This window comes from Eschrichtius robustus, chromosome 17 (genome assembly GCF_028021215.1).
Source record: "Eschrichtius robustus isolate mEscRob2 chromosome 17, mEscRob2.pri, whole genome shotgun sequence".
NCBI classification, from domain to species: domain Eukaryota; kingdom Metazoa; phylum Chordata; class Mammalia; order Artiodactyla; family Eschrichtiidae; genus Eschrichtius; species Eschrichtius robustus.
Genome location: NC_090840.1, coordinates 29265454 through 29281284, shown reverse-complemented (window position 1 = coordinate 29281284; position 15831 = coordinate 29265454). Strand labels below are relative to the sequence as shown.

Below are 15831 nucleotides of genomic sequence, written 5' to 3'. Positions count from 1 at the left end.
CCTTCAGGGGTTTTCCTTTTATGGAGACTCCATCAGTTATGAGAAAGTCAATTATTATGGCTTATTATTAACAGTGAATTAATATGAATTATAAAAGTACACATTTGCTCCTCCACTATTACCCACTGCCCAGCATAAAATAAAATAACCCAAAATAGAATTCCAGATTTTATTAGAGAATATATCTAAAATACAATATTTATTAAGCTATGATATATTATTTGAATGGAAATATACTCTGTATCACAACTATAACAATCTTTACAGATAATACTTCATTTACATCCCTATATTTCAAAAGTCACTAAATTACAACACAATTCATATTTAAGATAACATTGCTACAAATATATAAGAATTTAAAATTTTTCTTTAATTTACCATATTGGAACCACAAACATTTATTTTATCTGATTTACATTACATAGGATCATGACTATTTTATCTGATTTATATTACACAGCTCAGTTTATCTCATTATATGGCTTTGCATTCAATCATCCTACTTTCTTATGTTTTAAAAATAGCATTTTAGTGAACAATTGTGAGTGCTCATTAGCCCATGTGCTATGAACAAAATCAAGGTACTTTTCTCCTACTCCTTATATTATTCTCTGTTACAAAAAGGCTATTACCATAAGCAAAGCACCAGTCACAGCAATTCTGTCAAGCCTGACAACTGGTCTAGGTTTTCACATTTTAGTAGTAAGAATGTCAGATAAGAGATGAAGGGTCTAGAAAACCAGATAGATGCAAAGCAGCCAGAGTCCAATTCACCAAGGTAGACTTGCGCTTAGCTAAAGGGAAACCCAAAGACTCTTCATTGGACACTGGCTCTGGGACCATCTTATTTGAAGGAAGCTTTGATTTGTCTGTTTTTCAGTGGCTGAGTCGGGCGCCAGTTGTTCACCATCAGGTGTTCAGGTTCGCCCTCTGCATTGAAGTTAAGGGTACAGAATTTCGATATCTAAAAGACAAAATCAAAGATGAAAAAATTAAAAATAAAAGTTTCACAGTAGTATTCAATTATGTGTTTGTGTTAAATCTTGAAATACATTCCCCAATATCCACAGTTCCATCTTGCAAAGTTCAAAATTTAATTTGATTCCCAATAGATATATAATCACATATAGATCACATATATATGCTTTTACACAACAAATCAATTTCTATAAAATACACACAAAATCTTGCTGTCATTTGAAAGGAAATTTTCGGTGAGCTTGTCTGTTTTCCTCTTTTAATTCTATAACCAAACATCAAAAGCCTATAAAATAATTCTGAGATGTAAAGTAATACTAACAATTCTAGATCCCAATTAAGGTTTTGTTTTCTACCCCAGGGAAGATAAACGACAGCATCTGTACAATTAGATGAAGTGATCCAGGATCTGCAAATTCCGGGGCTGAATGATGGGCTGACATCTCTTCTTAAATTTATAGAAACACAGGAATGAATCTGCCCAAGCTGGGATTTCAAATCCTTATCATTGGTTAATTTTGATTCCCTTTTAAATTTGCGTCAGTTCCCGGCACAGTGATGTGACATAGGCAGCCCTCAACCAGTTTCCTTCTTCTCTGAGGTTGTTTTTGCAAAGTGGCATTTCCCTTTCCTTAAGCATGACTTGATCTAAATGAAGAAGGGTGGTTTGGGAAGTAATGTAGCTGCCCATGAATCAATAGCCTTGAACCTGATCTCTTTGGTCCACTAATATTCCCTCGATCGCCCCCCAGGAAGTCAACTTCATGTAAGCCAACTACCGTAACACGCACAACCACTGTCACTGCAGTGCACTGATCACTCGAACGGTACAAACTACACTGTATAGGAAATGTGTGTCTCGTCTAAGCTGCTAAAGCAACCTGGAGTGACTTTTAAGAGACACATTTTCTCTAAGGGATGACTCTCGCCTTTGTCAGGATCCAGAAATGTATTCTGACATAAATAAACTGCAGTGAGCTCTTAGGTGAGTGAGCAGTAGGCTGGGAATTATCACCCGCACCTATGCACCCTTGAATGTAACATCTCTTTGTTCCCAGCCTCAGTTTCTTCATAGCTTACAAAAAAGCATTTATTAGGTGACGGACACCTTTCTCATGTAATCTTCCATTTTACCCAACTTTAGAGTAAAAAAGAAAAAACTGACTAAGGTTATAGTTAACAACAACAAATACTTATTGAGTGCTGATTATATCTGCTAAGCACTGTTGTTGGCACTAGTTGCACAGCTAGAAACAGCAGGAGGAGGATTAAAGCCCAGGTCTGCCTGACTCCAAAGGCCTGGACTAAATGCTCCACCTGACTTTAGCAAACAGACCTGCTCACTGCTAACAGAGATGGGTTCTTTGAGCACGAGCCAGGTCACGCTTTCCAGGAGAGGAGGGGTGGTCAGTGAGCCGGGGTAGGTCCAGTAGTCCAAGCTTTCAGGAAGGAGGCCACGAGGATCAAAGTTAGTGAAGTCGGCACTCTTACCCTGGAACAAGGCAAATACACGGGTTAAAAATGTCACATGATCAGAGTAGGGGGGAGGCAGGAGAATAGGAAACAGAAATATTCCCCTCTGGTACCCAGAAAACTTTCAAGTTTTTTAAAGAGAAGTTCCATGTTCACCAGAAAACAGAATAAAACAAATTAACAGAAGACATTTGATATGGAAATTTAGATTGGCAGATATGAGCAAGAGAACCTGACTATTAATTTCACCTATCCATTTTCTCATCTTGTCCTCTAAAACAGAGGTACCCAAACTTTTTGGCCGGTTTCGTGGAAGACAATTTTTCCACGGACAATTTTTCCAGGGGAGGGGTGGAATGGTTTGGGGATGATTCAAGCGCATTACATTTACTGTGCACTTTATTTCTTTATTACATTGTAATATATAATGAAATAATTATACAACTCACCATAATGCAGAATCAGTGGGAGCCCTGAGCTTGTTTTCACTTGACACTCACTGATAGGGTTTTGATATGAGTCCGCAAGCAATTGATTTATTATGGTCTCTGTGCAGTCAAACCTCTCCGCTAATGATAATCTGTATTTGCAGCCACTCCCCAGCACTAGTATCACCGCCTCAGCTCCACCTCAGATCATCAGGCATTAGATTCTCATAAGGAGCGCGCAACCTAGATCCCTCACATGTGCAGTTCACAGTAGGGTTCGCGCTCCTATGAGAATCTAATGCTGCCACTGATCGGACAGGAGGTGGAGCTCAGGCAGTAATGTGAGCGATGGGGAGCAGCTGTAAATACAGATGAAGCTTCGCTCACTTGCCCACCGCTCACCTCCTGCTGTGCGGCCCAGTTCCTAACAGGCCATGGACCGGTACTTTTCTGTGGCCTGGGGGTTGGGAACCCTTGTTCTAAAATAATCCCTTGTATTTTTCTTTAAGTCATTAACTGATCATAGCCAGTATTTAAAGTGAAATTACTGCCACTGAAATGATGCAATTTTAGGTTGCTGTAACAGAAAATATATAGTATCCTTGATGAGGAGGTAATTGTCTTGCTGTCCTATTTGATGGCTCGGTCAGAACTGAAGAACTGTATTCAGTTCAGGACACCATGCTTTTAGAGCAACAGAAGCAACAGGAAAGAGTTACTGGACGAGTGACAAGTTTGCTGCAAAGAGACAACTGTCATGTAAGACTAGTTAAAGGGGACTAAAGATAATTAGCCTGGGGGTAGGTAAAAGGCTGATAGAGAATAGGGTCAAGTGGAAGGAAGATTAGGTTTTGCTTTGTTTCTTTTTTTTTTTTTTTGCGGTATAATTGACATGTTATATTAGTTTCAGGAATACAATGTAAAGATTCAATATTTGAATATGTTGTGAAATGATCACCCACAATAAGTCAACACCTGTCAACATATATAGTTACAGAACTTTCTTTTCTTGTGATAAGAACTTTTAAATCTACTCCTAGCAACTTTCAAGTAGGCAATACAGTATTATTAACTATAGACAATATAGTACTTATTTTGACTTATTTATAAGTCATCCCCATGACTTATTTTATAACCGAAAATTTGTACCTTTTGACCCCTTTCACCCATTTTGGCCTCACCCCCACCTCTGGCAACCACCAATCTATTCTCTGTATTTTTGAGCTGGTTTTTTGTTTGTTTGTTTGTTTTGTTTGGCTTATTTATTTAGATTCCACATATGAGTTCATATGGTATTTGTCTTTCTTTCTTTGACTTATCTCACTTAGCCTAATGCCCTCAAGGTCCATCCATATTGTCACAAATGGCATGATTTCATTCTTTTTTATGGCTGAATCCATTATCTCTATCTATCTATATACCACATTTTCTTTATACATTTATTTGTTACTGGATGCTTAGGCTGTTTCTGTCTTGGCAATTGTAAATAATGCTCCAGTGAATGAGGGGGTGCATATATCTTTTTGAATTAGTGTTGTAGGATCAGGTTTATTCTATATGAATCAAGAGAGTCAAGCTCAGGGTAACAGGTGAGCATTTCAGAAGATAGATGCTACTTCAACTTGAGGATGAGTTTTATAAAGCCAGGTTGCTACCGCTGATGGTAGTATTTATAAGCAGATGTTCCATGACCTCAGCACAACTGTGCTGTGGAGCGGATTTAAACATGAATTCAAAGAGGTCATAGAATATAAATCTCCACAAAACATGACTTTACTTGTCACGTTCACCACTGTATTTCCTAGATTAACAAAGTGACCAGCATGTAGTAAGTACTCAGCAAATATCTGCTGTATGAATGAGTGAATAATTTGACCAGATGATCTTTCAGCCTCCTTGCAATCATGATTTTCTCTGATGCTTGCATATGGATGTTCAAATGATGGGAAGCAAGATTAAATAAATACAAGTCTTAAAATTATACAAGCATTAGGATCAACTTTGGGATAAAGATAAGTTAAATAAACGCATAAGCAACATTTTACCTTTATTAACTGCTCATCTAAGCACCACACGTCAAACCGAGACTACTCAATTTGAGCAGAAGAATTTTCAGGGGCTTCCCTGGTGACGCAGTGGTTGAGAATCTGCCTGCCAATGCAGGGGACACGGGTTCGAGCCCTGGTCTGGGAAGATCCCACATGCCGTGGAGCAACTAGGCCCGTGAGCCACAATTACTGAGCCTGTGCGTCTGGAGCCTGTGCTCCGCAACAAGAGAGGCCGTGATAGTGAGAGACCCGCACACCGTGATGAAGAGTGGCCCCCGCTTGCTGCAACTAGAGAAAGCCCTCGCACAGAAACGAAGACCCAACACAGCCAAAAATTAATTAATTAATTAATTTAAAAAAAAAAAAGAATTTTCAAAAATGAGTGGGGTATGGAAAATAAGTACCTTATTCAGGTGGCAAAAAATTCAACTATACCTTTGCTTTAATGCAATCTAGCACATCAATGACTTTCTGGAGGCCTGGTTTAGCATCACCAATCTATAGAAAGAGACAAGCGACAAGATAGTGTATTCCAGTTGGCACTACACCAGCTTTTGATTAGGGCAGCTCTATGGTAAAATTTCTCCAAATAGCTAACCAAAACCCACCATTTGCTACACGCCACCCATCAGTCTTAGTTTGATTTCCCTACTTTCACTGACAACCTCCTTCTGCTTCTGCCCCTGTAGTTCCCCTAAAATTACCTTCTCAAATGTCACCAGTGATCTCCAACTGCCAAAGCAAAGAGCACTGTTCACGTGCCTACTTTAAGCTTCATGCAGGATTTTAGGCTATTGCCTTCCCTCCTTTTAAAATTCTCCCCTCTTTTGGCTTTCCTTCTGCTCTCCAGCCTCCCAAATCTCCCTGGACTCCTGTATTCCTTTTCAATCATTTAATCAGCATCTTTCCTTACAGTTTGCAGTTTCTTAGGGTTGCTTGCTGAGCAGTTTTATCCTCCCTCTTCATGCTTTCCTTGGATGACTTCATATACACTTGTAGCTTCCACCTTGACACAGGATTTCCAGGAACCATGAATCTGCAGCCCAGACCTTTCTCCACTGGGTTTACAACTATCCAGAGGGCAGCTCAACCTGTATGACCTACTCTTGTTGCCTGAATTCTCCAATATGGAATCACTGTCCTTCACTTCTCCAAAACTTGGTCTTAATTTAGCACTATCATAAAATAGTACTATCTAGCTTAAGGTTGAATGAAAAAAAATACTAATGTTCATCCAAAATATGCCTGTTTCTCATTTCACATTTCACATGTATATACCCTTCACATTTACATCCAAATGGTACCTATGAAATACCTCTGCAATTGTCTTTTTGTCCTCCATCTCTACTGCTACTAGCAGATACACGGGAAAATAAGCCTGAAAATACTTCAGAGCCAAAGGCATTTCCTAGGCTCTTTGTAGAATGTCCTATTTGTTATGAATGTTCTGTCCGGTTAATCTTTTTTGAAAACAGGGGATAAAAAGAATTGGGCCATCAACTAACCTTCAGAAAAATACCCAAAACAGCCAGTCCGTCAGGTTGTTGCGCTGCTTTTCCAAACTCCCCGTACTTGGTGTTCCAATGAACCAAGTGGAGCTAAAGTAGGAGACAAAACCACAAACAACAAATGATTTACATGATAAAAGCCTACACAGCTATCTAGCGATCTTTTCTTCACAGCTAGAGGTTACTAAAGAAAGTGAAAATGTGGATAATTTTAAATCTAAACTTGTATTTTAATTCTAATTGGCATAATGTCAAGTGATTCCTTCAACAACTCTAAGACAAAGAGTTGCATACTTTTGAGGAAAGACAGAAAGTTTATTTCTAGATTTCCGTTAAAACAGGATCCTCCAATTTGAATTCATTAATTTTGTGCAAATGGAGGTCTTAGAGAAAGTTTTGCAGGATTAATCGTAATATCACAAATAAAAGTTAAAAAAAGCAAATGTGAAGGTCCTTTGTAAAAGAGGTGGTTTGAGTTTACAAAATTAAGCTTTTGAAAGAAAAAAAGTGTATCTTACCTCTGCAGCATATTTCTTTTTATCCACGGTATGCTCAGAACCTTGCTCATCAGATGAACCCCAGTGAAAGTGAAACTGAATCAATCTGTAGGTGCCAGTGAGGGGTCCTCCTTCCAGCACTAAAATTAAAAAAATATATATATATACACACACACACATTTACATACACACACACTCATACATATGCACGTGAAACACACACTACTGAATATTACAATCTTTAATCCCATTTTATAGTACTAAATTTATGCCTGAACCAACATTTTCACTCTGTGAAAATTAAATCTAGACTCAGGTTTAGTCTACAGAGCTAAAGAGGATCATTTCAACTGTTTATTTTTTTTTTTCCCTCACTTGTGTTGACTGAAGGATGGATGCTTTTCCCATCTGTTTTCTGAGCACAGTGGCACTTCTCTTCCAGATTTTTTTTGGACCTCCTCATAGGTTCAGGTTCAGGTTCAGAGAGAGGAAATTTTCAGGGGAACTATGAATTCCTCTGTGAATCAGTGAGGAAGTGCCCACAGCTGCTCGCCAGTGCTGGTCTGCTGCACACCTGCAAGCTGAGGAATCTCTCCTCTGCCATGGCCCAGTGACTGACCTTCAGCCAGCTTTGCTAACCTCTGATACCAGTTCTTACCAGAATTTGTGAAACAATAAGCATTCCCTGAGCTTAACAACATAAAATCAATTTTCCTTACACAGGCTTTTTCCTTACACAGGCTTACAATTTTCCTCACACAGCAGATTGTCGCTGCTACTAATTAGCTTTATACCCTTAAAATGTTCTATTTGACTTTCTGATTTTAATTTGCTCATCTGTAGAATGGATACCTCCAATTATTTACTGCTTCACTAAGAATTGACTGATCATCTGTGAGATGCAGTGCATAATGCTTTCTTGAAATTCTAACTTTAATAATCATCCCATCCCATGATTCTACTGTTCTGGTATTAATGTAAATTTGTTATACTTAAATCCATATTAGAAATCACATTCTTAGACTATAGTCTATCTGTAGATAATTAATGAGCTGTGTCTTAAGAGAGGATTAAAATAGTAAGAAATCACTCTTTCTCCCATTCCCTCCAAAAAGCCTTTTACCTAATTTATATGTATTAATGGGACTTAACTGATATACTTAAAAGTTTTAAAAATTAGTTTAGTTCTACTACTTCAATTTTATATCTCTAGAACTGGGATTAGAACACCTTTTGCTATAAGTGTATTTTATTAGCTTTGGTTTATAATTCCACAGAGTAATGAGCCCAAACTAATTTTGGCTTTGTAAAACCAAGGGACAAAGTCTGTACAAAAAAGTTTGTTCGCTCAACTTCACCTAAATATGCTTAGATGGTAGCAATACCCATTCATCTATTCAAAGAAAAGATAATGCTGGCTGGAAGATATTTAGGCAGTCAGGCCTTTCTATGGCTCCTGATACAAATTCTGGCTGCCAGGTCTGCCTTACAATAGGCCAGGAGAAGAAAAGAATAAAAAATAAAGAAAGACAGAACAAATTATAAATGGTATTACGTTACAGATCTCTTAAGAAACATGAATTTGGATGTATTCTGATAATATCACATCTCTTGAAACTTAAAAACAACTTTTATTGTAAAAGTGTTTTTCTAAATCTGATAAGGAAAGAATTATCCTTATATCCCCAAAATAGACTTTTTCCAAAATGAAGGAATTCCCATTTTTCATAATCATATATACCCTTAAAACAAAATACATGTTTATAAGGTAAATTGATACCAAAATTAATTCCTTTATAATAACTTTTTTAAACTACTAACTAACTGGCTGATCATAAAAACCATTTGTAATATCATTAATTCTATCAAGTGGCAAAATTAGTTAAATAAAACCGTAGTAAGCATCTACGATAACTGATCTTATTTCAGAAAAGATTTAGAATTAGGCAAGAGTATACGAGCTTTTATTAAATAAGGCTTTCTAATACTAAAAAAAAACAAAAAAACAAAACACTCTAGGTTCAAAGATTAAACACTTTCAGGGCTAATCTATTATTCCCAGATACCTGTTTGAACTCCTGTTAAAATAAAACCATGTTGTTATGTAGATTAGAAGCCCACTGTAATTAGGAAAGGTATTAAATTCTTAAAGTTTAATTGCTACAAAAAGCATTTCTGGTCTTCTTCAACTAATTGGTCTTTTCTCAGCAAATTCTTAGCATGGAGTTTAGTCAATGAAATCCCTCAAAACATTGTTATAATAATAAATTGCCATCAACTCTAATAAAGGTAGCATACATCTTTTTATTTGAGAAATAGGAAAGACAAGGTTAAAGATGGAGCTTACGCAATATTCTGGATCTACTTATTTTTTTACTTAATTTGATTGCTCCAAGCCATTTTCTAAACTACCCCAGTTTAAAATAAAACCTGTTTTTCTAATGCAAAAATAATTTTAAAGAATATCAGAAATTGCTGATATTCTTTTAAAATTGTTTTTTTTTTTTCCTCTGTAAAATCTGTTAGTGGGGCTCTGAAGAGTCAATCACCACTTGTACACAGAAATGTTTTCCACAAGTGATGATAGAGATACATAAATGGGGTTTTCTACTCAAAGACTCAATGTCTTTTTCAAGACCCCTCCAAACTTAATTTAAATCCAAATCTCAAAACCAAGAGCCCCAGAAGATTTTAACTTTTTGATCTTCCATCAGTTATACATACTATATATAAAACACAAAATAAGCACTAAATGTAATATTATAATCTGTCTTCCTATACATATTACTTACGTAAATTATACATTACTCGTGAAAAGAGATTCATTCCAGTAATATTGAAATAAATTAGATAATTATGCAAATTAAAGACAAAATTTAACGTTAAAAATTGTTTTCCTTCTTGATCACTTTATTATTACTTAATATAAGATGCATCCAAATAACAAACTAAAGACCTTGGTGAATGTCAATAATCTCTCTTAAATCCAAAATATAAATAAACTATTCCCAATAATCCTTAGTTTAAAACTAAAATTTAAGGGATTTCCTATTAATGAAGTAAATGAATAAGTCTACTAAAAACACATTTCTAGCAGGTGAATAATTTTCTCTATGAATAATTTGAAATTTATTAAATCGGTTTTGGTTTTTCGGCAGTGGTCAATAATCCTAGGGCTACCTATTAAGGTTAAAAAAAAATGTCAGTGTAGACAAATCTGAGAAATAGACACCCACATTCCATTTCTTTTTATGTAGTGAAATATTTAGCTGTCACTTTCACTAGTGTAAGCACAATTAAGATTCAAGAGAACAGAAATTTTCAGTTTCAGGTTTATGGCAATTGTACGAGAGTAAAAAAAAAGTAACTCTTTGACATGAACATAATTAAATACAGTGTCTAGAATGCTTTTGTCAGTTTTATAGAAGCTTAGGGTTCTGCTCACACCATTAGCAGTATGCAGGACAAGCCCTTCCATTTTTTGTTGTTTTGTTTCCTTTTAACTTATAATTGTTTGTAAAAGGAAAATGTTAAAGCTTCAAAAGCAAGTCCCTGAAAATCAAGCAGGACTCTTGTATGACGATCCATTGTATCATACAAACAATGATATGCTTGAAATGAACACAGGTAAACTCAGCTTCCTTCCTTCTCTTTCTTGAAATAATAAAAACAGATAAAAATATTCCAATTTCTAAAAGCAGAAATGATATGAGAGTTATATATGGGTTGGCCCAATAATTCAAGCATTGGTTTTTCAATATTTGCCTCTAACTTTGCTATAAAGCAGGAGAGTTTTAAATTCATTAATAAAAGTTAATAAGTTAGCAGGAGTTAATAATTTGACTACTATTCTTTTATCCCAGATGAAGCATGTAATAAAAGATCTCAAGCAGGAAGATTTATTTTTTAATAATCAAAAAAAAAAACTAACAGGATTAACAATTTTTCATTAATTTAAGGTGGTTTATTTTTAAAGGAATTTAGAAGATTGATGAGAGCTTTAACCCAAGCTTGTAGTTAAAGCCTATTAACTCCACATTTAAAAAGATTTCTCTCAAGCTTAAACATAGCAATAAATTCTACCAGTTCAGTTCCTTATACCCAAGTATTTAAGTTTGCGTATAAGATAACATTTAGGATACATCTGAAAATCTGAGTCTATGAGAAGTTCTAAAAGACTGAAATCTCACTGGGGGTGGAGGGGGGAAGTATTTCTGAAGCATTTACTTACAGAAAATAAAGGATATCTAAAAATGTTAACACCATGAAAATAATTCCTAACAAAAAGAGATGATAAACTGTCCATTTTAAAAAACTGAGTGACCAAAATGAAAAAATATTTTTCGACTTAAGTGAACAGAAAAGTGTATCAGTTTTTAAAAACATGGTACAAGTACGAACACACTAAATATTAACTATGATGGTCCTTCAAATATTCTTATTCAATTTCTATTTTTAAGTGGTTGCCATTTAGTCTCATTCCAACAAACTAGGAAGGAGATGATCAGCAAGGAACTTAAACTCTTGAGTGTTCTGTTTCTTCATGTTTATTTTAAGTGGGTTTGACTAGAGTATCTCTACCATTTGTTCTAACTTGAGAGTCTAGGATCTTAAAAAAAATGTCTAAAGGGTGTTTCTCTGCATGGGATGATTGGTTTTGTTTCACTTTGTTTTCTTTTTTCTATCCTGTAGATGTGTTTTCCCTTAACATCAACATTTAATATATTCTGTATTCTAGAAAAAAAAAATGCTTCCTTGTTTAATCAAAACAACTGCAAATGTTGAAGAGGTATGGGCAAAATTACAAAGGAGTCTTTCATATGTAAAGGAGAACAAGTCTTTCTAACATTCACTCCTCTTGTTTTTACTGTACCTCTTGCCCAGCTCTCTCAAGTCCCCCACGTTTCCTACTTCCTTTGGCCTGGAGTCTCCTCCAAGACACTGAAATCCTTCAAGCCTCATCCTTCAACCACAAACTTTATTCACCCTGACAAGTCTTTTCTGACTTGCTCAGGCCAACTCCAAACCTGCTTTCCATATTTCCTTGGAATACTTCCTTGTTGCACTTATCAAAGTGACTGTCAGCATCTATTATTTCTATGTCTTTCTACTTGAGGTATCCCCATCATGGCCTCCGGGGATTCAGGAGAGGGACCAGGACTCCACCCTGCCCTCAAGATGCCTAGCTTGTCTTACATATAAGTGGTGTTCGTAAGAATTTTTTTTTTTTTTTTTTTGCATAAAAACTAGGTGAATAATATCTCTGTCTCTAAAGACATGGGTTTGAGCCTCTATCTGAACCACTTGATTTTCATCTGTTTCACAATCTAAACATGGCCGGTTGCTTTAGCAATGTATGTGTTATTCACCAGAAGTAGTTAGACAAAGGTGGCTAGCTCTCATTAGTTCCTGCTTATGTAGAAATCCATCAGAACTTGACATATTCATGGTAAAACATATTACTATGTAATAATGTCATATATAAAATCAGTACATAGTTTAATATAATAAATGGCATGTTTGGGACAATATAAAAGTGAGATTTTAAAATACCATCAAGTGATGGGAAGTAATTTTAAAGCTAATTAAAAACTTAATTCAAAAAACTTATCAGAGGTGCAATAGCTACAGCAATTGCCTAATAAAGGCAGTCAAATGGTGTGCAGACCCGACAAGAGCAGCGGTCATTTATTGAGGAATTGTTAGCTACCAGGCACTAGGCTTTATATGTCTGTCCCATTCAATCCTTCCTCTGTAATAGATACTACTGCTACTCCAATTTTACAGTTAAGAAAACAAAAACTTAGGGTAAGTTACTATCACTCCCAAGAGGGGAGGAAGGAAGAATTTTTTCAAAACTGTACTGAATACATTGGATAGCTACTGAAAGAGAATAGTCAACTCTATTATAATGACTATAATTACATTTATATACCATGTGAGTACTATAGGTCATTACTCCAACATTCTGACAGCATTATTGAATGTTGTCTCTATCTTCCCTCATTTTGCCCCAATGGTCCCCGCGCCCCCCCGCCCCCAGACTCCCACACCACCACACATAATGTGTTTGTAGCTCCATTCACTCAGTGCCCTTCAGAGGAAAGCACTCAGGAAAATAGGACACTGGCAACAAAATCAAGGGTATTGTTCTCCTATTTCTAAGCAAGAAAAAAAGAACAATTCAAAGGGCATTCTGTAAAGAGCTTTACTACAAATAAATTATGGTAATTGGTTTTGTCAGTAATGGACCAGGTATGTCCAACCAACTCTAAAACATTTTCCTTTGTGGAATGAATTTCTGGGTGGATACCAAGATACACGGCCACCTTTATCACACTAGCCCAATGCTGAGAAACTATTTGTAAATACAATGTTTCCAAGAATTTCAGGATTTTAAAGTATTAGGTTTTCATCACTCTTCTCACTGCTACCTTGAAGATCACCCTAGGATGTGGTTTTTATTGGATAGACATCAATTCTGGGAAACAAATATTTTAGAAAGAGTCTTAAAAGTTCAATTTTTGTAGATCTCATCTTTGTTGATCTCTGTTGCCAGGGGACCTTGCCTTTTGTGACTTTTCCCAGGCATATCACAGTTATTCAATGCCCTACATAGAAACCAGGAATTTTACAGGGAGAGACAGCCGCTGCCACTTCAAAGTAATTAGCCTACTCCTCAGAGACTGCAACCTAATGAAGATTATCAGAGTGTAGTATTACAGGGGTCCTGCTGCTGCTCCTGTTAAGCTGGGAAACCAGCTACTGGCTGAAATGCACAAGTTATTTTTTAAACACTGACCTGCTTTGTCCTGGGAGTCATCAAACTCCACGTTGAAAGAGTGACCGTTGTTGATAATTCTCCGGGAAGTCGCTTGCTCATAGCGAAGAGACAGAGGCTTCAGGGTAGGGTCATGAACGGCTGCCTGGGTGTGGATGTCAACAGGGGACTGGCGCTCTCCCTTGGCGATGGGGAAGTCCTTATGCCATTGCTCGGGTCCTGGGTTTGAGAACAGATGTGTGAACCCCCAGTGTGGGGAAGGGCACATGTAAACCCCTAGAAAAGGGCAATGACTCTGGAGCCAAACTGCTCAGCTCCAATTCTGGCGGCACCACCGAACAGCTGAATAACCTTTGGGAAAACATTTGATCTGTGCCTTAGTTTTCTCATTTGTATTAGGGGGTAATAATAACATCTAGCTTATAGAGGTTGGTGTGAGAATTAGAATCAATACATGTAAAGCTTTTAGAACAAGTAGTGAGCGCCATATAAATATTAGCCATTTTTATGCTCCTTTTACTGAAATTGAGCAACTGACACTGGGTTTGTGATTAGGATTTGGGATACGCAAGCTCACTTAAGACACTCCAGCAGATCGGAATTCCTTCCTCTAGTCCTCGGACTAGATGTAAGGACAGAGTCAACTGCTCAGGCCCGGGCACCCCTCCTTTAATGGTCAGGATCCCCATAACCTGGGGATCCCCAAACCCCTAAAGATGTTCAGAGATGCGCCAGACACATCTTTCCCTTGCGTTTGCTGGCCCGGTAGAACCCAGATCTGTGGCCTTGATAAAGCTGGGTTCCTGGTGACCTCCTAACATAAGTCGAGAGATGAAGGGAAAACTCAGAAATCAGCGCAAAGGATTCAGACCAGCCCAAGAAAATGCCCCGGAACAGTTCGTGCTGAGAGTCTTAGCCACAGGTGGTGCTGAGGATGAAGTTGGGGGGGGGGGGTGGTGGTGGTGAAGGGGTTTCCCTAATTTCTCTGCGATCAACAACTAAAATGTTTCCTTACAACCCTTCCTAGTTTATTCCTGGGTCGGGATAGGATGGTCTCCGGCTCGTGACCCTGAAGGGGCTGTCCGTGGGTCCCGCGGCTGCGGCTGCGCACCCCTTTCCCCGGGCCCTGCGCGCCGCAGCGGGACGCAGCGATTCCTCGACAGTGGTCTCGGGCTCTGTGCTGGGGGCATCCCGCGCCTGGGAGCGGCGGGCGGGGCGGGCGCTGGAGGCGCACCTGAGCCTCGGGTGCTCCGGACGGCAGCGGTTAACAGTTGGTGCGGGCGCTGCGGGTACCGGGGCCCCGGGTGCCGCGCCGCCCCGCCCGCCGCCCGCACTCACCGTTGTGCTTGTCGTATCCCCAGTGATGGGACATGCTCGCGCCGTAGGTCCGGGCAGAGGAGTTGGCGCGGATCTAAGAGGCGGCTGCTCGGGCGCCTGCAACGTGTGTCTGCGGGTCGCGCCGTCGCCGGCTTTTATAAGGCTCCCGCCAACTTCGTGCTTGGGGGCGGCCCGGGGGAGGGGGGCCCCGGGTGGACCTGGGCGACGCGGGGAGGAGGTGACGGGCGGAGGTGATCTCCCCGCGCTCGGGACGGGCCGGGCTGGCGAGGCTCCGGGGGCGGGGAGAACGCCCTCCCGGCGGGCGCTCGGCCAGGCTCAGGAGCTCCTCTCCCAACGCCCGGCTCCCTCGGCCCGCGGCGCGGGCCCCGGGTCCCTGGGCAGCCACGAGGCTCCGAGCCCTCCGCGCGCGTGGAGGCGGCGGGGGCAGCTGCTCCTGGGCTCCTGGGTTGGACTGGGCTGCGGAGCGTCTACGTGCACCCCATCCCCCTCCGGGGCGCTGACGCTGGCGGCAGCGCTGACAGCTCGGGACCCGGGCCCGGTGCCTCTCATCCCCTGTCCCCTTTGTGATCGCATCCTTGGCCTCGGAGCCCTCCCGCCCCGCCCCATCGGCCCCACCCGCGCCGAGGTCTCCAGCCCGGAGGGTTGCTGACCGGTATCCCCGGCTCTGGGCCGGCAAGCTCGGTTAGGAGCTATGACCTTGGGGCAAATAGGGATACGGTCCCTTGAGGCGCTGGGGAGCGAGCCGCTTAGGTCTGAGAACCACGCTCCCCCTGCTGG

The 15831-nt window shown here is 39.5% G+C and overlaps 1 protein-coding gene across 1 annotated transcript; it reads right to left on the bottom strand.

Annotated features, from left to right (window-relative positions):
- Positions 1 to 284: 284 nt before the first annotated feature.
- On the bottom strand, positions 285 to 15254 carry CA2 (carbonic anhydrase 2). Its single transcript, XM_068525958.1, has 7 exons — positions 15055 to 15254; positions 13738 to 13935; positions 6957 to 7075; positions 6436 to 6528; positions 5366 to 5428; positions 2318 to 2473; positions 285 to 967 (listed from the first exon to the last, which is right to left on the bottom strand). Exons 1-7 carry the CDS (start codon positions 15086 to 15088, stop codon positions 848 to 850), a joined length of 783 nt encoding a protein of 260 aa, XP_068382059.1. The 5' UTR covers positions 15089 to 15254; the 3' UTR covers positions 285 to 847.
- Between the last annotated feature and the right edge of the window lie 577 nt (positions 15255 to 15831).

Coding starts and splice junctions, on each gene's coding strand:
- CA2 (XM_068525958.1), bottom strand. CDS start 15,088: ATGTCCCATCACTGGGGATACGACAAGCACAACG. Junction 13,936..15,054: donor GGGATACGACAAGCACAACG/GTGAGTGCGGGC, acceptor TCTCAAACCCAG/GACCCGAGCAATGGCATAAG. Junction 2,474..5,365: donor TAGATTGCATTAAAGCAAAG/GTATAGTTGAAT, acceptor GCCTTGTTCCAG/GGTAAGAGTGCCGACTTCAC.